Raw genomic sequence first — 25,816 nt, forward strand, 5'->3', positions numbered from 1 at the left:
TACTTGTAGAAAAGGCAGAGGGATGCAACATTTCGTCGATGGGACAGAGGCTGAAGCTTAGATGCCAGTTCAGGGCCTATCAGGTTTGCGACTCTCTTTTGAACCTTGTCAAGGAGCTAGAGACTAGTAGCAGATGCACCAGCCCAGATGTGGCAGCAATACTCCGTACATGGGCGAATGGTGGCCTTATAGAGGTACAGGATACTTTCGGGTGTTAGTAGTTTTCTAGCACGGTAGAGAGAGCCTACCTTTCTTGCAGCGGCCCTGGCAATGCCTTCAATGTAATTGTTCCAACTCATGTTTCCTGTGAACGTTAGGCCAAGGAGTTTGAAAGATGGACTCTCAGGTAAAGAGTCGTTGGCCATTGGTATGGGTGGTAGAGAGGGTTTCTTGTAATTACATGGTGCTAGGGTTGTAAATAGAGAAATTCTTTTCTTCTAGAGGTGGGCGGTGCAGGGCGAAACTGACTATTTCCCATTTTTGTTCCTTATTTTTGCCAACTACATTTTGCTACACTTTCATATCTCAACAGCAAGGGAGATTTGCCCGTCTCCTTTCTGACTATTATCTTTGTCTACTACATTTTGCTATATTTCATATCTCCTTTCTGTATTCGTCTTGCTGTCTTCACGGTGCCTCTGTATGCCCATTACTTTGTGGGTAGTAGGCTAACGATGTGTGTTTGCATATACCCTAGTCTCTCTAAAAGGAATTGTTTTTTTTTTTGATTCGAATGGGGATCCTCCATTTGAGGATATCCCATTAAGGGCGCCTTATGTTCAGAACCAGTTTCCCCATGATGACATCAAGCCTACTTCTACTCATTCTATACACCGATCGGTAGCTTCAACCCCGTATGTCTGCATGAAATGGGAACCGGTCAGAATAATTCTTCAGTGACCTTTCCCGCACCCTATCTCCAGCTTGCTGTGACATCTTTAATGTTTTTAAAATAAGGAGCTCGATAGTATCTCAAGCAGCCCCACTCAGCAATCAATATCATAGCATCCCATGCAGCTGGGGACAGCAGTATGCTGTGGTATCCATTCCACACGTTCAGGGTCGTTTTTGCATGTTTGCAGGTATAATGGACACTTGGTCAAACTAGGATGATGTATAGTGCGTCTCCTTCATGGTGGCATCGTTCAGTTTCTGTAAGTCTATCACTCGCCTCGGGAGCTGTCTTTCTATGGTGTCACAACTATACTTGAACACCAAGTGGTGGGGGTTCCTACTGGTACCAGCTGTATGATTCTTAGAGCAACGTCTCTGTCCAACTCTTCTTTAACTCTCTTCTTCCACTTGTGGGAGGACAGGTATCCATGTCGGTACACCTGGAGTAAATTTTCACCTGGAGTAAATTTGATATCTAGTTGTATAGCCTATATCATATGCAGTCATTAATGAGAGCATGTGTTGAATGTGCTAAATTTAAAGAGGTCTAGCAACCACTGCTAAAGTTTCTGCCTGTTGACATCTATAAGCTTGAAAGGTATAGCTCCTGGCTTTGCCAAAGCTGGTGCTCTGCAGGGGCATCCACAAGGTTCTATTTCCTTTGTCCTCGCAGAGCTGTTCTGTGATAACGATGCCGGGCAATCAGAAGACCATATACTCAAATATTTTAACAGTTTATGACAGGTAGAAACCGAACATGTTACATATACTGCTAGCCGTGTCTGTTTGATCTCATCCTTATGCGTAATAGTAGGACTCTCTTGATGTCTAGCCGGTTATTAGTTATGCCTCTTATCTGGCCGGTGGTTGGTACCAAGTACTCATAAGGTAAGTAAAGGAGTCTCTGAATTTCAGGCCTGGTCAAACAAGTCTGTTTTTTTTTTTTTTTATCTGCAAATGCTTGAATTGAGTGCATGAGTGCATTTACAGGTTTTCTCAGCACCAGTCCAAAGGTTGCATAAATTTTGGGCATCATTGTTATTTCTGCCCCTATTGAGCGAGATAGTTCCGTGGTGTCCCTCTGAAATCACTTCCCATTCCACTTCACATAAGGCACGTTTATTGACTTTGCATTGTTATTCTTGCGTGTCTATTAATTTTCAGAGGGCCGTTGGCAAACACAAACGATTCCTCACCTCTAAGCATCTTATTCAGAATCTCATTTTTATCTCCCACAATTTTCCAGCACACTTTCCTCATGTGTCCGGTTATTTCACAGAACTGGAAAAACCTTCTGGCTTGTTGACTCCACCCACACCAGGTGTAAAGCCCTTCCTTATCCTCAGCAGGGTCGATATGTCACAAGGCCATCTTGGTCTTCAGTATCAGCCGTTTCTGGTTTAATTTTTGCACTTGGGACGAAGTAATGAAAATATGGAACCGTGAAGGTGGGGTGTTGATTCGTGTGATGCTTTCTGACAAACCAACCAGTTAAATTTCAGTTCCAGAGTGACGAGCGACACTGCTTCTGCCAATATCTTATGCTAGTATTTCAAATTAGCTAGCTCAGCAACTAATTGCTTACAAACTATGTCTCCTGAGAAGTCTACTTCTTGTCAACATGCTTCATCATTACATTTAACCTTAAATGCAAAAAATCTACCTTGATCACATAAACGAGAAAGAAAGTGTGTTATCAACTCACCAATTTTTTGTGTCATCGAGCCAAATTTGTTCACGTGTACTACCTTGTGTTATCTTTTCACTATTACCAATTGTATACTGTTCATAGTGCTATTTAGATTTGGAGAAGAGTTTAATACCTAACATGCCACTGGTGCACGTACCTGTATGTTTATATGCCTTAAGGAGAGATAACTCCTACCTGCACCCAATAAGTCCAAGGGGCATAACTGCCATCTCTACATAACTATCATTTTGTATTCCTTATGTAAAAGAAAATAACCCAGCATTGTACAAGTGTCAAACATAATAACTGTATTGATATGTATTCTTTATATGGTAAACACATCCATAATCAGGTTGTCATAATATAGGATGAAGTACATAATAAATAACTATGTAATAAAAAAAGAAATTCAACACTATATCTACTGATAATTATCCTGTAGAGGTTTCTGCATTAAAAATGTCACTACAAATTGTTAACTCACATTTGTTATTTAATTGAGTGTTTTTAGAAATGTTACATGTGTAATGTTGTACACAATATGAAAGGAGAGAACAAGAAAAGTAATAAGAAATCAATACATTATGCTCCCAAATACAAGAAAACATGGTGCTAGGGTTGTAAATAGAGAAATAAGTGAATGTTACTTATTTTGTTTTATGTTTCTCTGAGAGTCTATGCAGTAACTATCAGAAGTGAAGTAGGGGCACAGTTTGCTAGGAAGGCATGTTTCTTTGAGGAACTATCAGTCTATTTTTAAGAAAGAGGGTAAGATTTCATCCTAAATGTTGCACATGGGTGAAACGAGTTAACAGAGATTAATGTACAAGAACTCTTTCTCTAACATTGTCAAGAGATAAATCAAAGGGAGATAACTTAGATAATTCTGAGCCAACATCTTTTTATTTCTGTAAAAGTTTGTTTTAGAAAGAGTTTTGGTGTCTTGCAAGTTACACTCCTGAACAAATATGACAATTATAAACAATCTTGTGATATACATTGTTGGCAAACAGTTGCATTGGGAAATTATTCATAAAATCACAGAAAAAATAATTTTGGATTTATATAATAATAGAAACAAGTGTTGTACTGCTGGCTTGACAGATTATATTATGATGTTTTCTTTTCATATAAACATACTATTTAAATTGAAAAATTCTCATCAAAAGACATTAATTGTCCAGTTCCCATTGATTGTCATCAAGTTGAAATATGTGTTTATGCTTGCAGAAAAATAACTTCAAATATTAGGCATCGTATGAAATTATTCATATAATTTATACATTGATTATAGATTTTTCCAAAGATTTTCTCTAAATAGTTCTGAAGTAAATGTGACATTTTTTTGTGCAAAACCTGACTTCAATTATTTGATCATAGCATGTTATGCTAAATATTAAAAGGTAAATATTAGATCATTGCTGAGTGAAATGCATTTGAAAATATTTTTATATTTGTTTGATATAGTACAATTATTTAAGATATTTTTATTAAAAGAGTAAAAAGAATGCATTTTTATTAAATAAAATGTAATATGACTATTTTCATCTTTTAGTGACAGTACCATCTTATGGTGTACCACAAACTGTAGGAACTCTTGTTTCAGGTAAGAATATGATTATCTGATTTGGAAGATCATTAATGTAGATCAGGAATAGAGTTGGGCCCAGGATGGACCCTTGAGGGACTCCAGTATTAATACTGTGAGCTTCTGATTTTTGCCCCTCAACTACTACTCTTATGAACCTATTAGAAAGAGATGATTTAATAATTAAGACATTTTCAACTATACCATAGCTAGAGATCTTGTGAAGTAAACCTTTATGCCATACCCTATCAAAGGCCTTAGATATGTCAAGAGACATTGCCCTAGAAAGGTTGCCTTCGTCGAGAGATTTGCTAATCCTATGAGATATAACTGTAAGCACATATGCTGTAGATGTAGCAGAACGGAAACCATATTCAGTGATTTTTAAGTACAAAATGTTTTTCTCTGCAATATTTTGTTTTGGTAATTGTTTTGATAAATCAGTTAAAATTCTAAACAAATGTGACAATTACAAACATCCTTGTGATATGCTGAGACAAGGACATTATCTACAATAATTCATTGGAATATTAAAACAATATATGGGCAACTGCTGAATGTAATGTATTTGGAAATATTCTTATATGTGTTTCATATGATACAATTATTTAAGAGATTTCTTATTAAAAAGATAAATGAATTACATTTTTCTATGAACTAAAATTAAATGTTCTTCTAATCATTTAACAGAAAAGACAACAATTGGTGGGCCTAGTATTGCAGTATCTCAGCCAGGTAAGAATAGTATCTTATCACAAAATACATACATGCAAGATTATTCTCGAGATTTTGGTTTGAAATAATATAACAGCTTAAACACTATTATATCCATTGCACTTATGCATGTAAACTGTACTCGAGTGGGATTTATATAAGCAAAAATATTTCTAAAATATGACATATCTAATAATCATATTTTTATTTATAATTCTATTCACCTTCATTGAGACGTAAGGGTCTACTGTGAAAGGCCAGATCCATAGAAGTGTCCTAAGTAGGGAGTCGTGTAAAGAGATGTCTGGTCTTATTACATGTAAATTTCTGCATTTTAGCACAGTTGCAAATACAAGGAGTAGAGAGGGAATCCCAAAAACAAGTGGAAACATTCTAGAATCTGTCCACTTATACAACGAAGGAGTGTGATTTTGTGGCTTGACAGGTTGATTTGGGGTGTTTACATTGACAAGATCAAGGGTAGCAAGTTCATAACATATTCTGATTAAGTACTTGTAATACAACTATAGAGATGTGGAGATGGAGCAGAGGCTTGAGCTTGGAAGACAATGTGAAACCTAAGGTTAGAAACTCTTTTTGGAATCTGTCCAAGGAGAGACAAGTGGTATTTGCCCCATGTTAACAGTACTCCATGCCAAGGTGAATAGTGGCTTTATAGAGGTATAGAATACTCACAGATGTGAGACGTTCTCAAGCTTCATAGAGGTAGTTCACTTTCTTGTCAACAGACTTAACATCATCTTCTATGCATTTATTCCAAGTCATATTATTTGTGAACGTTAGATAGATGGGGTTGAATGTTGGAGTTTCAGAAAGAGTGATAGGAGTAGCAATTGTTGGTTGGAAAAGTTACTTATAATGATTAAAGGAAAGGAGATTTATCTTAGTAACATTACATTTGCCCATCACTTTCTGAGCACATTTCTTTCATTCCATTAGAGATTATTTACTATGAGTTCAGCCATTGCTTAGATATGTGTGCATTCTAATTTGCTCTCAACTTGAGAAAAGAGCCCATTGCAAAAATACTTTGACCTTTGAAGTTGGAGTAGCGTTTAAAACTCGATGTGCAACCAGTGCATGCACCATATGCTCGTAGGAGAGATAAGTCCTTCCTGCCTCCGACGAGTCAAAGGGGCATAACTGCGATCTCTATATGCCTCCACCAACCTGACCACAGAATGTATGAATGTAGTCCACTTTCTAGGTCCAAAAATTCATGCGTTTTCCCACGCATTAGTTGAGACAGACCTCTCAGCGTTTGCCTTGTATGACTGGATGCTTGTCTTTTCAATGGTTGGCTGACTGCTTGCAAATATTCTCTTGTGGTGTTTTCTCCCATATCTGTAATGTCATCTACAACAATTTTGTCATCTTGACTATGTCGTAGATCTAACTCCCGACCCTTGTTCATTGGTCCATATCAGGAGCCTGATACTGTGGTTGGTCCGGATTTGGAAGACATTAATTGTCCAGTTCCCATTGATTGTCATCAAATTGAAATATGTGTTTATGCTTGCAGAAAAATAACTTCAAATATTAGGCATCGTATGAAATTATTCATTTTATACATTGATTGTAGATTTTTCCAAAGATTTTCTCTAAATTGTTCTGAAGTAAATGTGACATTTTTTGTGCAAAACCTGACTTCAATTATTTGATCCTAGCATGTTATGCTAAATATTAAAAGGCAAATATTAGATCATTGCTGAATGTAATGAATTTGAAAATATTTTTATATTTGATTGATATAGTACAATTATTTAAGACATTTTTATTAAAAAGGTAAAAAGAATGCATTTTTATTAAATAAAATGTAATATTATTATTTTCATCTTTTAGTGACAGTACCATCTTATGGTGTACCACAAACTGTAGGAACTCTTGTTTCAGGTAAGAATATGATTATCTGATTTGGAAGATCATTAATGTAGATCAGGAATAGAGTTGGGCCCAGGATGGACCCTTGAGGGACTCCAGTATTAATACTGTGAGCTTCTGATTTTTGCCCCTCAACTACTACTCTTATGAACCTATTAGAAAGAGATGATTTAATAATTGAGAAGACATTTCCAGCTATACCATAGCTAGAGATCTTGTGAAGTAAACCTTTATGCCATACCCTATCAAAGGCCTTAGATATGTCAAGAGACATTGCCCTAGAAAGGTTGCCTTCGTCGAGAGATTTGCTAATCCTATGAGATATAATTGTAAGCACATATGCTGTAGATGTAGCAGAACGGAAACCATATTCAGTGATTTTTAAGTACAAAATGTTTTTCTCTGCGATATTTTGTTTTGGTAATTGTTGTGATAAATCAATTAAAATTCTAAACAAATGTGACAATTACAAACATCCTTGTGATATGCTGAGACAAGGACATTATCTACAATAATTCATTGGAATATTAAAACAATATATGGGCAATTGCTGAATGTAATGTATTTGGAAATATTCTTATATGTGCTTGATATGATACAATTATTTAAGAGATTTCTTATTAAAAAGATAAATGAATTACATTTTTCTATGAACTAAAATTAAATGTTCTTCTAATCATTTAACAGAAAAGACAACAATTGGTGGGCCTAGTATTGCAGTATCTCAGCCAGGTAAGAATAATATCTTATCACAAAATACATACATGCAAGATTATTCTCTTGAGATTTTGGTTTGAAATAATATAACAGCTTAAACACTATTATATCCTTTGCACTTATGCATGTAAACTGTACTCGAGTGGGATTTATATAAGTAAAACTTTTTCTAAAATATGACATATCTAATAATCATATTTTTATTTATAATTTTATTCACCTTCATTGAGATGTAATGGTCTACTGTGAAAGGCCAGATCCATAGAAGTGTCCTAAGTAGGGAGTCGTGTAAAGAGATGTCTGGTCTTATTACATGTAATTTTCTGCATTTTAGCACAGTTGCAAATACAAGGAGTAGAGAGGGAATTCCAAAAACAAGTGGAAACATTCTAGAATCTGTCCACTTATACAGTGAAGGAGTGTGATTTTGTGGCTTGACAGGTTGATTTGGGGTGTTTACATTGACAAGATCAAGTGTAGCAAGTTCATAACATATTCTGATTAAGTACTTGTAATACAAGTATAGAGATGTGGAGATGGAGCAGAGGCTTGAGCTTGGAAGACAATGTGAAACCTAAGGGTAGAAACTCTTTTTGGAATCTGTCCAAGGAGAGACAAGTGGTATGTGCAACTTGAGAAAAGAGCTTATTGCAAAAATACTCTGACCTTTAAAGTTGGAGTAGCGTTTAACACCCGATGTGCAACCAGTGCATGTACCTGTATATTTATATGCTCGTAGGAGAGATAATTCCTTCCTGCCTCCACCAACATGACCACAGAATGTATGAATGTGGTCCACTTCCTCGGTCCAAAGATTCATGCGATTTCCAACGCATTAGTGGAGACAGACCTCTCGGCATTTGCATTGTCCAACTGGATGCTTGTCTTTTCAGTGGTTGGCTTACTGCTTGCAAATATTCTCTTGTGGTGTTTTCTCCCATGTCTGTAATATTATCTACAACAATTTTGTCATCTTGACTATGTTGACTCTTCTAGAGGTGGGTGGTTCAGGGCGAAACTGACTATTTCCTATCTTTGTTCCTGATTTTTGCCGACTACATTTTGCTACACTTTGTATATCTCCTTTCGGTATCTGTTTGCTGTCTTCACGGTGTCTCCGTACATCCAGTACTTTATGGGTAGTAGGCTGACGATGTGTGTTTGCATATACCCAAGTCCCTCAAAAAGGAGGGTGTTTTTTGTGATTCTAATGGGGATCCTCGATTTGAGGATATCCCATTGAGTGCGCCTTATGTGCAGAACCAGTTTCCCCTGATTTCATGAAGACTACTTCTACTCATTCTATACACCGATCGGCATATACTAAGTAGCTTCAACCCCGTATGTCTGCAAAGTCAACAACTACTTCTTCGAATGGAAAGTCCGGTTACATTGGTAATATTAAGGGTTCTCTTGGCTGGGAAAATGTTATTGTGTTGCAAATATGGCATTAGGACCTAGTTCGCCTGATGCTGACGTCCAGACTTGGCCAGAACGATTGTTGCCTTGCATTTGCCACCATGCCGTTTACTTATGTGCATCATAAAATGATTCCAACATCTCTGCCCTGAGTTGTCAATTCCATGCACCAACAAGAACGTGGTTTTGACTGTGGTGTCGATGATCTGGGTGGAGTCCTCATGTGAGGTGCCTGCAGGATATTGGGATGCACAGTAAGGTATTAAATTTAATTTTCCAGGATGGGGCTTTATCTTGAATCTGTACATCAGCATCCTCTCTTTGTAATTAAACAGGCGTTTTTGTTTTTTTTTAATATTTTCTAAGGCCTTGACTGAAAACATTTTTACCAGTGGTAAATGATCCAATGTTATCAATAACTCCGGCCACCAAATTATAAATATTCAGCATCACTCTCGCTCATAGACAAGAGCTAAGGCTTCACGTGTTATTTGTGCATATCAAGATTCTGCCTCATTGATGAAATGAGTACCGGTCAGAATAATCTTTCAGTGACCTTTCCCGCACCCCATGTTCAGCTTGCTGAGACACCTGTAATGTTTTGGAAATAGAAAATAGGAAATCTGTGTTTTACTATAGTCAGTTACCAATACAGTCGGTCTGTTCATTTCAAACGTTCGAATGCCCTTTTCAAATTCTACCACTATTATCCTCTTTGATTCCTGAAATAGGACTTCCAGTGTATCATCCCACTAGAACTTCCTGTTCTTTGTTTTTAACAATTCACAGAAGGGTCCCATCACTTTTGCTGACACTGTCTTAGCAAATTTAAATTTGTCTGGGTTGAAAGAGTTGCCTTTTTCTGCACAGTGACTAATATACTCGATCGTATACCAAAATGAAGACTCATTAGAGTCATCCCATCGTTTATGCAATGGGTTTTTTAAATCATATTTACCGTCATGCTGTCAAACTGACCTGTGGAACCTTTGAGGAGCCCGAAAGTATCTGTACCAGCCCCACTCAGTGATCAATATCGTAGCATCCCATGAAGCTGGGGACAGCAGTATGCTGTGGTATCTATTCCACACATTCAGGGCCGTTTTAATATGTGTGCAGGTATAATGGACACTTGGTCAAACTAAGATGATGTATAGAGCATCTCCCTCACGGTGGCATTGTTCACTTTCTGCAAGTCTATCATTCGCCTCGGGAACTGTCTTACTATGGTGTCACAACTATACTTGAACACCACGTAGTGGGGTGCCTACTGATACTAACTATATGATTCTTAGAGCAACGTCTCTGTCCAACTCTTCTTTAACTCTCTTCTCCCACTTGTGGGGGACAGGTATCCATGTGTGTACAGCTGTCGGCTTTGCACATGGAGACCTGGAGTAAATTTGATGTCTAGTTGTATAGCCTATATCGTATGCAGTCATTAATGAGGGCATGCGTTGAATGTGCAAAATTTAAAGAGATCAAGCAATCATAGCTAAAGTTTGTGTCTGTTGACTTGTATAAGATTGAAAGGTATAGCTTCTGGCTTTGTCGGAGCTGGTGCTCTGCAGGGGCATCCACAAGGTTCTATTTCCTTTGTCCTCGCAGAGCTGTACTGTGATAAGAAGTCGGGAAATCAAAAGGCAAAAGACCCAAATCTTTTAACAGTTTACGACAAGTAGAAACCAGACATGTTAACTGATACATATACTGCTAGCCGTGTCTGTCTTGACCTCATCCTTATGCGTAAAAATAGGACTCTCTTGATGTCTAGCCGGTTATCCAGTGGGTGGTCGGTCCCAAGTACTCATTAGGTTAGTCAAGGAGTCTCTGAATTTTGTGCCTGGTCAAACAAGTGTGGGTTTCGTTATCTGCAAATGCTTGAATTGAGTGCGTGAGTGCATTTACAGGTTTTCTCAGCACCAGCCAAAGGTTGCATGAACTTTGGGCATCATTGTTATTTCTGCCACTATCGAGGAAGATAGTTCCGTGGTGTCTCTCTGAAATCATTTCCCATTCCACTTCACATAAAGCATGTTTATTGACTGTACATTGTTAGTCTTGTGCGTCTATTAATTCTTCGGAGGACCGTTGACAAACATAAACGATTCCTCACCTGGCGACACATCTTATTTTCATCTCCCACAAAGTCCTTCCCTAACCTCTGCAGGGTCGATATGTCACAGGGCCGACTGGGTCTTGGTCTTCAGTATCAGCCGTTTCAGGTTTGATTTTTGCACTTGGGATAATTCAAGGAAAATATGGAACCGTGCAGGTGGGGTGTCGATTCGTCTGATTGTAGCAGAATTAGCAGTAACCAAAATGAGAAATAGAGCTTACCTCGGATACGTCTGTTTTGGGTTGAGCAAAAGAGAGATTTCCAAGATGGCGTCCATGGGCTTTTATTAGCGTTTACCCAATGTGATTATCGTTGAATCATGTCTGCTCTCACGAGATTATGCAAATATGTCGTTCCCGGCCGCTATAAAGGCAGGACACTGGAAAGGAGAGGGACGTTCTGCACATCGTGTGTAGGTGATTCTGGCGAGTAGATTGTGCTTGTTACGCCCCACGTGTCTGCGAGAAGCGAGTTTTTGTTCCGTCTATTTTTAGTTGTTTTTCTTTTTGTTTTGCCTACTACATTTTTGTTTCAAGCTATTTCAGCCCGACTATGGTGAAGGTGCGGATAAGCAGCAATGTTCTCTGGCGAGGGAGACGTTGTAGCGTGGCTGAAAAAAGTGAGACTTGTCGCACAACTTCAGCAGGTGGATGATGTAGCAAGTCTGCTACCTTTATATCTGGAAGGTGATGCACTGGCCCTCTACATGGAAATGGAGGAGGACGATCAAAGAGAAACAGACCGGATTGAGGCCCGATTAAAGGAGGCATTTACCGATGACACGTTTGCAGCATACAGAAAAATAACTATGGTTAGATGGGCTGGCGAACGTGTGGATGTTTACGCCAACAAAATCAGGCAGTTGGTTGGATTGGCCAGATTCACAGGAGATGGCTTAGAGAGACTCACAAAATTGACTTTCGTCACTGGGTTCCCTGACGCTATCTCAATTGCTCTTCAACAGGTGCCGAACATCAAAGTCCTGATCATGGGGGAACTAATGTTGAGAGCAAGAATTTTGACGACGACTGGGGAACACAATCAGGACGTGGTTGCGGCCACACGCTCACCCAACAAACACAGGGCCCAGAATATTCCTGTTAGTGTGACCTGTTTCAAGTGCAATACGAAAGGCCACTTTGCAAAGGACTGTCAAAAATGTGGAACATGGTGTTACTGTTGCAGTGAGAGTGGACACTGGGCTCGGAATTGCTCGGGAAACGAGCACGGGGAAGACGCATGTGCCAGTCTCCTTCCCCACCAAGATGAGAGCACGACGCTCCCGGTGATAAGCATCCAGGTTGACGGGACGCGATGTTTGGCGCTTATTGATACAGGATGCTCTAGGACTATTTTACATGCAGACCGGTGTCGGTCTTGGAGAAAAACGAACGTAGATGTCAAAACGATTGGTGGAATGTCCCATGCGTGCTGCGGTGTTGGAGCGGTCTCTGTGTCCACTGACGAAGGTGTGTCTGCCAGAATCGATGTGTTGGTGGTGCGCGGCAAACCGCTGGGGTTTGACTTACTTCTAGGGATCGACGCCATAAAAGCTCTGGGCAGTGTCATTGTCAACCCTACAGGATCAGTGCGGCTGGGCGACAGGAAAAATATTAAATGCGCAGCCATTTCTATTAATGAACCAGATTTCACTGTCACCTTTGATCATCAAAACCGAACGTGGACCGCATCATGAAAGTGGTCTGAGGACCACCCCCCTGAAATACTACACAATCGAGTGTCAGAATACCCAGTGCCGGCAGAAATCCGTGAAGAATACATGCAGGAGCTCTGAACCTGGATAGCTAATGGTTGGCTCGTGCCATATCCAGAGGATAAATTGGGACCTCCCAAAGGCCTAATTCCCCTGATGGCTGTGATGCAGCAGAACAAAGCTAAATCATTACGTAGACGCGTTTACGGCTAACGCAGATGTTTGTGCGGCTAAGCTGCGTGAATGGAGACAGAAACGTGCTAACGTGTCTCTACTGGACCTCAGGAGAGCATACCTACAAGTCCGGATCCATGAGACACTGTGGCCATACCAGACTGTGGAAATCGATGGGAAAAAATATTGCCTGACCCGTCTGGGGTTCGGTTTGAATGTGGCGCCCCTGATCATGAGAGCAATTGTCAGCGAAGTACTGTCTCAGGAAGAAGTTGTAAGCCGTGCGGCATCTGCTTACATCGATGACATTTTTGTCAACGAGGATGTGGTGCCAGCGACCCATGTAAGAGAACACCTAGCGCAGTTTGGGTTAGAGTGCAAGAACCTGGAGCGGTTGAAGGACTGTGCACGGGTGCTGGGATAGGCGGTCTGGATGGAACACAGTGAACTACGGTGGAAGCGAGGAAATGCAATTCCAGAAGCTCCCAGCATTGTTACGCGACGGACAATGTTTTCCCTGTGTGGTCGACTTGTCGGGCACTTTCCGGTGTGTGGTTGGCTTCGTGTGGCTTGTGGAATACTCAGAAGGAGAGTAAGTTCGGTAACGAAGGGCTGGGACGATGAAGCAAGGGACGCCATACTGCATCGTATGATGTTCGAAACCTTGGAATCTGTGCAGCAGAACGATCTGGTCCGGGGAAATTGGTGTGTAGATGGCAAAGAGCTGAATGTATGGGTCGATGCTCCCTAGCAATTGGTGCAGCCTTGGAGATGCACGAAACTGTGTTGGAGGATGCATGTTGGCTGCGACCTGAAGGTGACTCTCAACATATCAACTTAGCTGAGCTGGATGCCGTATTGAAAGGTATTAATTTGACTCTACAGTGGCAGAGCAAAGTGCTATACATAAAGACAGATTCTATCTGTGTATACCATTGGGTCTCGGGCACACTAACTGGAAAGGCGCGAGTGCGCACCAAAGCAGCAAGCGAGATGCTTATTAGGAGGCGACTAAGCACTCTAAAGGAGCTCGTGAAAGAGTACGGGCTGACAGTAGACGTGACGCTGGTTCCTTCAGCATGAAACATTGCTGACCGATTGACACGAGTACCACAGACATGGTTTGAGGCAATGAAAAAGAAAAACGGGCCTGACCCGGTGATAGGCGCGGTTCACACAGACGAGCTGGATGAGAGTCAAATCATGGCTATTCACAAAGGTAGTGGACATCCGGGGGTGCGACGCACTACCTACTTTGTCAGGAGAAGTTTCCCAACTACGCCAAAAGCAACCGTTAAAACGGTCATACGGAAATGTGAGGAATGTCAGTCCATTGACCCAGCGCCAGTCAAGTGGGAAAAGGGAAAGCTGGAAGTTAACGAGAATTGGCAAAGAATTGGAATAGATATCACGCATTATAACAGCTTCCATTTTTTAACTCTGACAGACTGTGGCCCATCGCGTTTCTCCATTTGGAGGAAATTGGCAAGGCAGGACTCGGCAAGCGTGATCCATCAGTTGGAAACAGTGTTCCTCGAGCGTGGCTCGTCGCACGAAATCCCTTTAGACAATGACACGGCTTTCTGCAGCAATGAATTTCAAGCATTTGCACATAAATGGGGAGTTCATTTTCCATTCCGTTGTGCATACGCTCCAGCCGGGAATGGCATAGCGGAGCGATGTCACCATACAGTGAAACGAATAGCGGCTAGAATGCGCTGTCCCATACAGGAAGTTGTCTACTGGTATAACATCACACCAAGAGATGACACATCTCCCTTCACTGCGCCTGCCAACCGGATTTATCGATACTAAGTTCGAGTAAAGGAAACCAATCTCACAACTGCATCCGCAGATCCAAAGGACAGCTCTTACCAGGTTGGAGATCGCGCGTGGGTCAAAAGACCGCAAAATCGATGTACCACAAGGTTCGGCAAGGGTGAGGTGACCAAGGTAATCCGCCCTCAATCGATTTTGGTGGACGCTGTGCCTCGCCACGTGAAAGATCTGCGCCCTCCTCGCCATTATGTTGTTACATCAGAGGAAGAGGAAGACAGTACAATATCTTCTGAACGAGCAGAGAGTATGATGCAGGACGATGAAGAGCCATATAATGCACATACGGAAGAAGCGGAAGAGGGACCACCTGTCTTGCTTTTACGAAGGAGTACCCGACAAAGACAGATACTGCTCCCCTGTCCCTGCCCTGATTGTAAAACACCACCTATGAAACAAGCTGGCGGCAATAACGGTGGTAATGAGGAAAATGACAGGGAGGAAGTGCTGCCTCCAGTTCTTCGAAGAAGCACCCGGCAAAGAAGACTGGCCCCATGCCCCATTTGTGATCATGAGATCAGGGGGAGTGTAGCAGAATTAGCAGTAACCAAAATGAGAAATAGAGCTTACCTCGGATACGTCTGTTTTGGGTTGAGCGAAAGAGAGATTTCCAAGATGGCGTCCATGGGCTTTTATTAGCGTTTACCCAATGTGATTATCGTTGAATCATGTCTGCTCTCACGAGATTATGCAAATATGTCGTTCCCGGCCGCTATAAAGGCAGGACACTGGAAAGGAGAGGGACATTCTGCACATCGTGTGTAGGTGATTCTGGCGAGTAGATTGTGCTTGTTACGCCCCACGTGTCTGCGAGAAGCGAGTTTTTGTTCCGTCTATTTTTAGTTGTTTTTCTTTTTGTTTTGCCTACTACATTTTTGTTTCACTGATGCTTTCAGACAAACCAACCAGTTAAATTTCAGTTCCAGAGTGACGAGCGAAACTGCTTCTGCCAATATCTTATTCTAGTATTTCAAATTAGCTAGCTCAGCAACTAATTGCTTACAAACTATGCCTCCTGAGAAGTCTACTTCTTGTCAACATGCTTCATCATTACATTTAACCTTAAATGCAAAAAATCTACCTTGATCACATAAACGAGAAAGAAAGTGTGTTATCAACTCACCAATTTTTTGTGTCATCGAGCCAAATTTGTTCACGTGTACTACCTTGTGTTATCTTTTCACTATTACCAATTGTATACTGTTCATAGTGTTATTTAGATTTGGAGAAGAGTTTAATACCTAACATGCCACTGGTGCACGTACCTGTATGTTTATATGCCTTAAGGAGAGATAACTCCTACCTGCACCCAATAAGTCCAAGGGGCATAACTGCCATCTCTACATAACTATCATTTTGTATTCCTTATGTAAAAGAAAATAACCCAGCATTGTACAAGTGTCAAACATAATAACTGTATTGATATGTATTCTTTATATGGTAAACACTACAAATTGTTAACTCACATTTGTTATTTAATTTAGTGTTTTTAGAAATGTTACATGTAATGTTGTACACAATATGAAAGGCTGTTTATTGGCTTCCTGAGACGAAATGCACCTACATTAAATTTCTGTTTTTGTTTTCTATTGTCTTTTGTAAAACTTAATTATGTTCTGCAAAAGCAAAAACAACCCCCTTCCCTACTTACTAACCCCGTCGCCCCCCCCCTTTTTTGCCCTGTTGGTAGGGCACTAGAATAAGCCGACTGCGCCCCTGCAGAGGGTAAAAATCCCTCAATGGGGCAACCAGTTAGCCGTGGGTTGCTACCCGTAATGCCTTAGGATGTGATCCTGGTGAAGTAGCTAACCTAGACCTGGGTGCATAAAAGTCTAGGCACTGCAACACATTATTTCGGCCCTTACTTCGGCTAGACGGGCGGTTGGAGAGGCCCGATCTGACCAATCGGCCAGTCACGCTAAGCCCTAGCACTTATACCCAAAGTACCAATTATCACAACAAAGACCGAAACTTAAAGGTACTCCCATCTTTTTTTTTTTTTTTCCCCACTACAAAAAATAGGTAAACCAAATAAGTGCTAGAAGGTGGTGGCAAGGATCAATCAATTGGAAAGACCAGAACTCAACACTCCATCTGAGCAAATGTATTTTTGAGGACATATTGAACAGAAAATATAGTGCTTGAGAACTCCTTACCAAAAGAATATATCCTCCACGTAGCCTCGACATGGTCACGGCGAATGTGTTTCCCCCTTACTATGCCCCAATTTTGGACTCCGAGGTGGGTAGGGAGCGTGGTTGATGAAAAATAAATCCCAAAATCCATGGCTGATAAAAACAAATGCATCCCCCTCAAAACCCTTAACAGAAATCATTCCTCTGACTCTGACCTCTCAAGCTCAGATGAAGAACAAAAATTCAAAACTAGTAAAACCGTTCCAACTATAAACGAAGGAAACTTCCCACGATTCTTGGTTATTGAATTAATCGAAAATAAAAAAATTGGCAATTTATCACCTTTTCTAATAGACAAGACATTATCCACAAAAAAGTAAACCAAAAATGATAAAAAAACAAAAGATGGAAATCTACTAGTTGAGATAACCAATCTTAGAGACGTTCAATCTCTACTCAAAATGAAGAACTTCCATTAGTACAAGTGCAAAGTCTTTCCCCATAAAACACTAAACACTTCGAAAGGAGTAATTCAAAGTTATGAACTATTGTTAGCAACTGAAGAAGGAATAAAAACCGAATTAGAAAAACAAGGAGTAATCAACCACATCCGCATAAACATAAAAAGAAACAATAAAATAATAACCACCAACACATACATACTAACGTTTAACAAACCAACAATACCTAAGGAAATCAAAATTGGCTACTTAAATGTAAGAGTAGACTAATATATCCCAGCCCCATTAAGATGTTTCCATTGCCAAAAATATGGATATCATAAATGTTGTGGTTGCAAGGTTGAACAATAATTAGTAAGGAAATACAATGAAGACGCAAACAACAAGATAACGCAATAATAAGTGTATTAAAGAAAAGGTATATTTACAATATGTACAAATGACGGTGTCGAGTCAGAGAGTCTTGGTGGGAGGACATGTACGCTCTTCGGCGTCACTTCCGGTGGCGTTTGAGTAAGACACACCAAGGCCAACCTAGGCTTGCCATTTATAGTGTTATGTTATTCGCATATGCAAATAAGTGGTTGCCACCACAACACCCCCCTCTCAAGATTTGAAGTCACACAGATTTCAATATCTTTTTCTTTTTGGGTTTACCATTAATGGTTCATTCACTTTTCTTTTCCTACCTGATCTTTGGGGTTCAGGTGCATTTTGAGGCGGTTCCAAATTAAAAGATTCGTATATGATATCTATGGTGTCCTCCTCTTCGACTGTTGTCGTATCATCATCATCTTGGATATGACGTTTTGTTATCTGATTTAGGTGCCTTTTATGTATATTCTGTGGACCTTTAATCATGTATGTACAATCACCAATGCGTTTATCCACTACTCCACATTCCCAGTAAGATGTGTTATTTCTGTAGCACTTAAAATATACTCGATCTCCCGAGTTATATTTCTTTCTTCTTGTGTGTGTAGCGTTTCGGATAATTGCCTGCCTTGGCAATAGTTTGTCAAACGCTGATTTTACCTTTCTGGCAAACATTAGATCAGCTGGTGATATGTTTGATGGTGTACTAGGATGTGGTGTAATCCTATATACTTGCAAGAATTGTTGCAAAGCTTTTTCTGTTGGTGTTCCAATGGATTTCTTTAACGCTCATTTTAGCGTGTCCACGAACCTTTCCGCGAGGCCGTTCGACCTTGGATGATATGGCGGAGTCGTGATGTGCTTCACTCGGAACGTGTCGCAAAATTCCTTAAACTCTGCGGATGTGAACTGCGTTCCGTTGTCAGTGACCAGTGTGTCTGGTACACCGAATCTTGCAAACAATTCGTGTAGGAACCCTATTGAGTTGTTCGTTGTTGGATTCCTGCAACGCATTACCTCCGGCCATTTTGTGAAACTATCCACTACAATTAAATAATAGTTTTCACCTACTGGACCAGCGAAGTCCATGTGGATTCTCGACCATGGTTGGTCGGTTTTCAGCCAAGGTTTGTGTACTATAGGTGGAGATTTTGCCGCTAACTGGCATCCTTTACATTTATCAATTGTTGTCGCTATGTCAGTGTCCATGTTACGCCAGTACACGTAGCTTCTCATTAACGACTTCATTCGATTTATCCCCAGATGTCCTGTGTGGAAATCTCTTAACATCCTATTCTGCAATGTTTTGGGTATTACCACTCTCTCGCTGTACAGTAACACATCGTCACATATGGAGAAAACTTCCTGCACCTTTGTGTCCGTTATAATTTTCTCTTTTATGTCCTTTATATATTCGTCTTTCTCGGCTTCCCTTTTAATGTCCGACAAAGTTACGGGTAGTTCCTTAATGATATTTGCTACCATATTTTTTACTTCAACATTTGTCCGAATTGCTGCAATGACTGATTCTTCCAGATTGTGTTTCTGTGGTATCAGTCTTGACAGTCCATCCGCATGGCAAATCTTTTTTGATGCTAGATGTTGTAGTTGGAAATCGTAATTAAGTAGTATTGTACCCCAGCGCAGCAATCTATTTGCGGTGTATACCGGCAATCCTTTTTTTGATCCATAGATCGTGACTAACGGTTTATGGTCGGTTTCAAGTATGAATTGTCTACCATATAAATATCGGTGAAATTTAGTCACGGCAAAGATTATGCTCAACGCTTCTTTTTCGATTTGTAAATATGCCCTTTCGGCTGGTATCAGCGTTCTCGAAGCGTGCGCTATTGGTTTTCTAGACCCATCCGGCATAATATGTTGAATGCATGCTCCTAAGCCGTAGGAGCTAGCATCACTAGCGACGACTATTTTTAAGTTTGTGTCAAAGTGCGTTAAGAATAATTCGGATGTTAGTGCGCTCTTTATTTTGTCAAAAGCGGTTTGACATTCTTGCGTCCAGTTCCACGGTGTATCCTTTTTAAGCAGATTATTTAAGGGGGCTCGCAAGTTATGCATTCCTTCAATAGAAGATTGGTAATAATTTGCGAGTCCTAAGAAACTCTGCATTATCGGGTGCTGGCATATTTTTTATTGCTGCAGATCTGTCTGGGTCTGGACGTCGTCCATGTTTGTTTATTATGTGTCCAAGATACTTAATCTTGCTCATACAAAAGTCACATTTACTTTCTTTTACTTTAAAGCCGAATTCTTGTATTCGAGTAAATACTTGTTTCAAATGTTCCTTATGTTCTTCTAGGGATTTGCTCCTGACAACAATGTCGTCCAGGTATGCACATGCGCACTCAATACCACTTAGCATGGTGTCCATCGCTTGCTGAAAGATGGCAGGCGCTACTTTGATGCCAAAAGGCAATCGGTTGTATTTGTATAATCCCTTATGCGTATTGATGCATAGTATTTTTGAGCAATTCTCCTCAACCGGTATTTGCAAATACGCGTCGCTCAAGTCTATCTTGGAGAAGATATTACCCCCATTCAACTTCGTGAATATTTCCTCTGGGCTTGGTAGGGGGTAATGGTGATCTTTTAATAGGGAGTTGACCCCGGTCGAAAAGTCTGCGCACACTCTAACTTCGTCATTCTTTTTCTTTACGTATACGGTGGGGGCTGCCCACTCGTTGTGTTCTATTTTTGATAGAATTCCCGTCTGTTCCAATCTATTTAATTCTTTATCAATCTTTTCCAACCCAGCGAACGGAACATTTCGCTTTTTTCTAAAAATTGGGCTGGCGCTTTCTTTAAGTTCAAACGAGGCCTTGAATTTATTGCAGCGACCTAAGTTAGTCGTGAATGCCTCAGGAAATAATTCTTTTAAATCGTCTTTTATATTTACTGTTGTTGAAGAACATTCTAATTTTTTACAGAATGTATTGATTGGCTTATCCCATAGTCCGAATTTCTCAATTAAATCTATTCCAAACAGATTTTCACTATTTTTTAGTACGAATATTTTTAATTTCTTCGAAATCCCTTTCAATTTTATCGGGAGGACAACTTCTCCTTCAAATTTTATACCACCACCAGTTACCGTCCGGGCTGCTTTACTAGTTTTCATCATGGCCGGTTTTCCCAACTTTTTCCACGTATTCAGGTTTATTATAGAAACATCGGAGCCGAAGTCAAGTTGTAACTTTATTGATGTTTTAAATATTTCCACTTTTACGTATTTTCGCCGATCTTTGTCTAATTTTGTATTTGATTTTGTTTGCTGTACTCTCTTTCTGGTGTAATCTTTATATCTGCAGCAATCGCTTTTGTGTCCCACCTTCTTACAAATGTAGCATTTTTTCTTCTTATAAGGACAATCTGATTCCCAATGCTTTTCTGCACATCTCTTACAGTTATATTTTGGAAGAGGCTTGTTATATTCTGTACTATATTTATGGTTATTATCTTTGGAATATCCCGTTCCATTGCTTTTCTTTGTAAAGTTCTTGGTTGGTGCGTATGGTTTTCTAACTTTTCTTACATATGCCACTCCGGATTCTTCTATATTTTTTTAATCCTTTTTTAGTGTAATGGCCCTTTCACAGTCCTCTGCTAGTTTCTGGAGGGTTAAATCTTGCTCAGATTCCAGCTTAGACAACACTCGTCTGCGTATTTCTGCATTTTTCGTGGAAACTAACCCTTGAGCGAAGATTAGACATTTAAAATCTTCTACCGTTAGTTCTGCAAGCTTAAAATTATCGCAGTTTTTATTGACAACTGATGCGTATGTCAAATAATCTTGGTTGTCCATCTTTCTTAGATTCATGCACAGCCATCTTTTATGAAAAACAGATATATTTGGATTAAATAATTCTTTTAGTAATTTTACAGCTTCCATGAACTCTAATTCCGCAGTTTTTTTAGGTAATATGTAATCTACGAATTTGCTGTGTTCTGATGTACCCAATTTTCTGAGTAAGAGGCTCACTTTCTGACTATTTGGCCAATTTTTACAGTCCAGTTGAAAAACATCCTCGTATCTTGTGTAGTATGCTTCAAAATTCTTCTCTTCCTCAGGCACATAATGAAATGTGTCCATGCTATTAAAAATAGTTGTATGGGAGAAATTAACACTATCGACATTTTCTCGATTACTCTTTAGTAGTTCCAGTGTTTTAGCAAAACGTTCCTCTTGTCTTTCTTCATATTCCAATTGTAGTTTCTTATGCCTTTCTTCCTGTTCCAATTGCAGTTTTTTCTGCTTTAATTGTGCCATTTTCTGCTTTTCTTCTTGTTCCTGCTGCCATTTCAATAATCTGTCCTCTCTCTTTTCCTCGCGGTCAGCCTGTGCCTGTATTTGTGTTTGCAAAAACTCGTTTTTGGCAGCTTGTCTGCGTTCATCCCGCTCAGCCTGTGCTTGTAAAAATTGCATGAACATTTTTGATAAGTCTTCCATGTTTTTTTTTTTTTTTTTTTTTTTTTAGTGTGTAGTTAAAAAAAAATATTGTACCATGTACAATATACACCGGTTTGGGTTACAAAAAGGCAAATTGCTGTAAGCTCCTGTTTTCAATAATAATATCGCTGCTTGCAATAATATATTCTTTTTGCGAGTCACGCTGCAAAAAAAAAAAATAAAACAGGTTTATCTGGAATCACGCAATGGAATTGACTTTCCGTTTTTAGGCACTTACTAATAAGTAACTCTTTCCACAAAATAAAAGTTTGGGTTTTTTTTTTTTTTTCGAGTCACAATTGAATAAATGTATGCAGTACATTTAGTTCTTTGAGTTTTTTTTTTTCTCTAGTATTTTAGTAATTAAAATACCTCTTAAATTGATATTACCTTTTTTTTTCGTGACGTTTTACTGTATTATCCGTTATTCAGTGACAACTTCAAGAAAAAAAATCCTTTCCTTGAATTTTAGTTTTAGCTGTGGTATTTCCTTTTAGTACCGACGTCAACCAAAACATTAATTAAAAAGTCCTTTAGTTGTTGTTTTGTTTACGGAGAACAGTAATTAGAATCCACTGGTGAACTTTTTTCATAGGTTACTTCCTTGCTTTTCGTAATGCGGGTCTGACCTGTCGTTTTTGCGACAGAACAAAGTTCGCTTTTCGTTTGCAAGTTGGTCCTTTAGTAAGATTTGTCGTGTAGCAACAAAACAAAAATTCACTTTTACATTCGTTTGCAAGTCGGATTCCCAGAAAACGGCGTAAATTGTCGCTTTTGCCACGTTAGAGTTTTTTTCTTCGTCAAACTGTTATATTTGACGCTTCATATCTCGTCGCCAACTGTTGTGGTTGCAAGGTTGAACAATAATTAGTAAGGAAATACAATGAAGACGCAAACAACAAGATAACGCAATAATAAGTGTATTAAAGAAAAGGTATATTTACAATATGTACAAATGACGGTGTCGAGTCAGAGAGTCTTGGTGGGAGGACATGTACGCTCTTCGGCGTCACTTCCGGTGGCATTTGAGTAAGACACACCAAGGCCAACCTAGGCTTGCCATTTATAGTGTTATGTTATTCGCATATGCAAATAAGTGGTTGCCACCACAACAATAAAGAAGCCTGTAAAGGAATAAAAATATGTGGAAAATGCGGCAACAAAGAGCCTGACCACACCGAAGAAAAATGCATAAATGAGGGGAAATGCGCTAACTGCAAAGAAGATCACTCGGTCTTCTCTAAAATATGCAAAACATATAAAAAAGAAAGAGAAATTATAGAAGTACAAAAAAAAACACAACCTTTCCAGAAGCCAGAAAAATAGTTGAGACGTACATGAAAGACAACACATATGCTGAGACAACAAAAAAAACAACTAAACCATGCCAACATAATGAAATACATGATCAATATAGGGAACTGATAAACAAACTGATAACATTAAATATTAAAGAATGGCCAGAATTTCAAAATAGCCTAAAAGAAAAATACTCAAATCTGGGAAACAAAATAGAAATAACAAATCCAAACAAAGAAAATAATATTCCATCCACAACAGAACCATTTAAAAAATTATCACAGAAACCAACAAAACAACCACCAGAAATTAATAAAAACATAAGCAATGATAAAACAGCAAATAAAGAACGTTCCAGAAAAGAAAAAAGCCAAACAATAGACATTCAAAATAGATTCCAAATTCTAGAAAAAATGGAAACCGAACACCCTAGATAAAAAAGAAACCAAACACAAGTAATCAAGAGGGGAAAAAATGAACAATAAGCCAAAACAGCAACATTTCAAGCAAGATCCAGATCGACGTCCAGATCCAAACAAAAAAAAAGAAAAAACCCAGCAAAACACTTCACCAAAGACACAAACTCCGACAAAAGATAAACCCTCTACTTCTAAAGAGATGGAAATAGAGGAAAACTAAACATCCTCATGGATAGAAATAAAACACAACAAATTATCCAATGGAATTGTCGTGGAATAAGATCTAATTATAATGAAGTTCTTATACTTATCTCACTCTCCAACCCAGCCATTGTTTGCTTACAAGAAACCTTCCTACAAAACAATAACCATTTCAAAACACCAAACTATGAACAATACAACTATTTTCATAACACAGGACTTCGTGCTAATGGAGGCACCTCAATTCTTGTAAGGAATAACATACCTCAAAGCAATTTCTCTCTCAAAATAAATCTCCACGCAATTACAACTCAAGTCATATTACACAAAACAATCACAATCTGCTCAATATACCTCCCTCCTCATGAACCAATAAATGAAAATGAACTAGAAAATTTAATAAAACAACTACCTTCACCATTCATTCTTCTAGGAAACTTTAACTGCCACAGTACGTTATGGGGATGCGAAGTCACAAACTCAAAAGGAAACAAAATTGAACAATTAATTAACAAAAATAACTTGTGCCTTCTCAATCAAAAAAATCCCACATACTTAATTCCAACAAACGGATCAACTAGTGCCGTTGATCTTACCATGTGTGATCCATCAAGCTTCTTGGATTATACATGGAGAACTTACGAAGAACCCTGTGGAAGTGATCACTTCCCTATTATAATCAATTATAGTAACTCCATCCAAAACCACATACCAGGTGGAACACAAACAAAGCCAACTGGGCCGAATTTAAAGAACTTTGTTCACTAAAATTAACAGAACATCAAATCCAAACAATAGAAGAATTCACGGAAGTACTCATAACAATAGCCAAAAAATGCACACCCAAACATTCTCCTCCTGGAAAAATACGAAACTAAACAGAAAAGAAGAAGTCGAACTAACAAGAATAAAAATAGGCCATACTCACTTAACCGACTCATATCTCCTAAAAAAAGAAAGCCAACCCATCTGTATACCTTGTCAAACATCACTCACAATCAAACACATTAATTGAATGTACTGATTTTGTAACAGTAAAAAATCGATTCTACAAAGAAAACAATATTAAGGAGTTATTTGATAAAAACAATCCCTACACCATACTCTTATAGCTTAAAAAAATTGGCCTTTATAAAAAAATTTAAAAAGAACCCTTTATACAATGGTCCTGGATATGACCTAAAACTATATCCGATGGTGAGGCCCCACCATGCGCGCCTTGGGGAGTGTGGAGCCACCCTTTAATTGCCATTGCTCCCAGGTCCACTCTGACCCGGAGTGGTAGTACCTGTTAGGGTCCCAACTATGGGTTAAATAGAATCCGACTTAAAAAACAAATATTCTCCATTAAAAATCGTTCCTCAAAATAACTAGATTCGGCATTAAATAACCTGAAAAAGGTTGATAAGCCGTAAACCAAAAACAACCAACCAACAATATGAAAGAAGAGAACAAGAAAAGTAATAAGAAATCAATACATTATGCTCCCAAATACAAGAAAACATGGTGCTAGGGTTGTAAATAGAGAAATAAGTGAATGTTACTTATTTTGTTTTATGTTTCTCTGAGAGTCTATGCAGTAACTATCAGAAGTGAAGTAGGGGCACAGTTTGCTAGGAAGGCATGTTTCTTTGAGGAACTATCAGTCTATTTTTAAGAAAGAGGGTAAGATTTCATCCTAAATGTTGCAC

The 25,816-nt window shown here is 39.1% G+C and overlaps 1 protein-coding gene across 1 annotated transcript in view; it reads left to right on the forward strand.

The window, feature by feature from the left end:
* The window catches only part of LOC145291527 (uncharacterized), a 1,250,821-nt gene that overhangs the window by 830,830 nt on the left and 394,175 nt on the right, over window positions 1-25,816 (forward strand). Inside the window, exons 85-88 of the mRNA XM_080137518.1 lie at window positions 4,140-4,190; window positions 4,863-4,907; window positions 6,750-6,800; window positions 7,476-7,520. Of these exons, the coding sequence (XP_079993644.1) occupies window positions 4,140-4,190; window positions 4,863-4,907; window positions 6,750-6,800; window positions 7,476-7,520 (192 nt within the window). The remainder of the gene's footprint in view (window positions 1-4,139; window positions 4,191-4,862; window positions 4,908-6,749; window positions 6,801-7,475; window positions 7,521-25,816) is intronic.

The sequence above is a fragment of the Euprymna scolopes genome, chromosome 12, assembly GCF_053919585.1.
Source record: "Euprymna scolopes isolate OS-2025 chromosome 12, ASM5391958v1, whole genome shotgun sequence".
In the NCBI taxonomy this organism is placed as follows: domain Eukaryota; kingdom Metazoa; phylum Mollusca; class Cephalopoda; order Sepiida; family Sepiolidae; genus Euprymna; species Euprymna scolopes.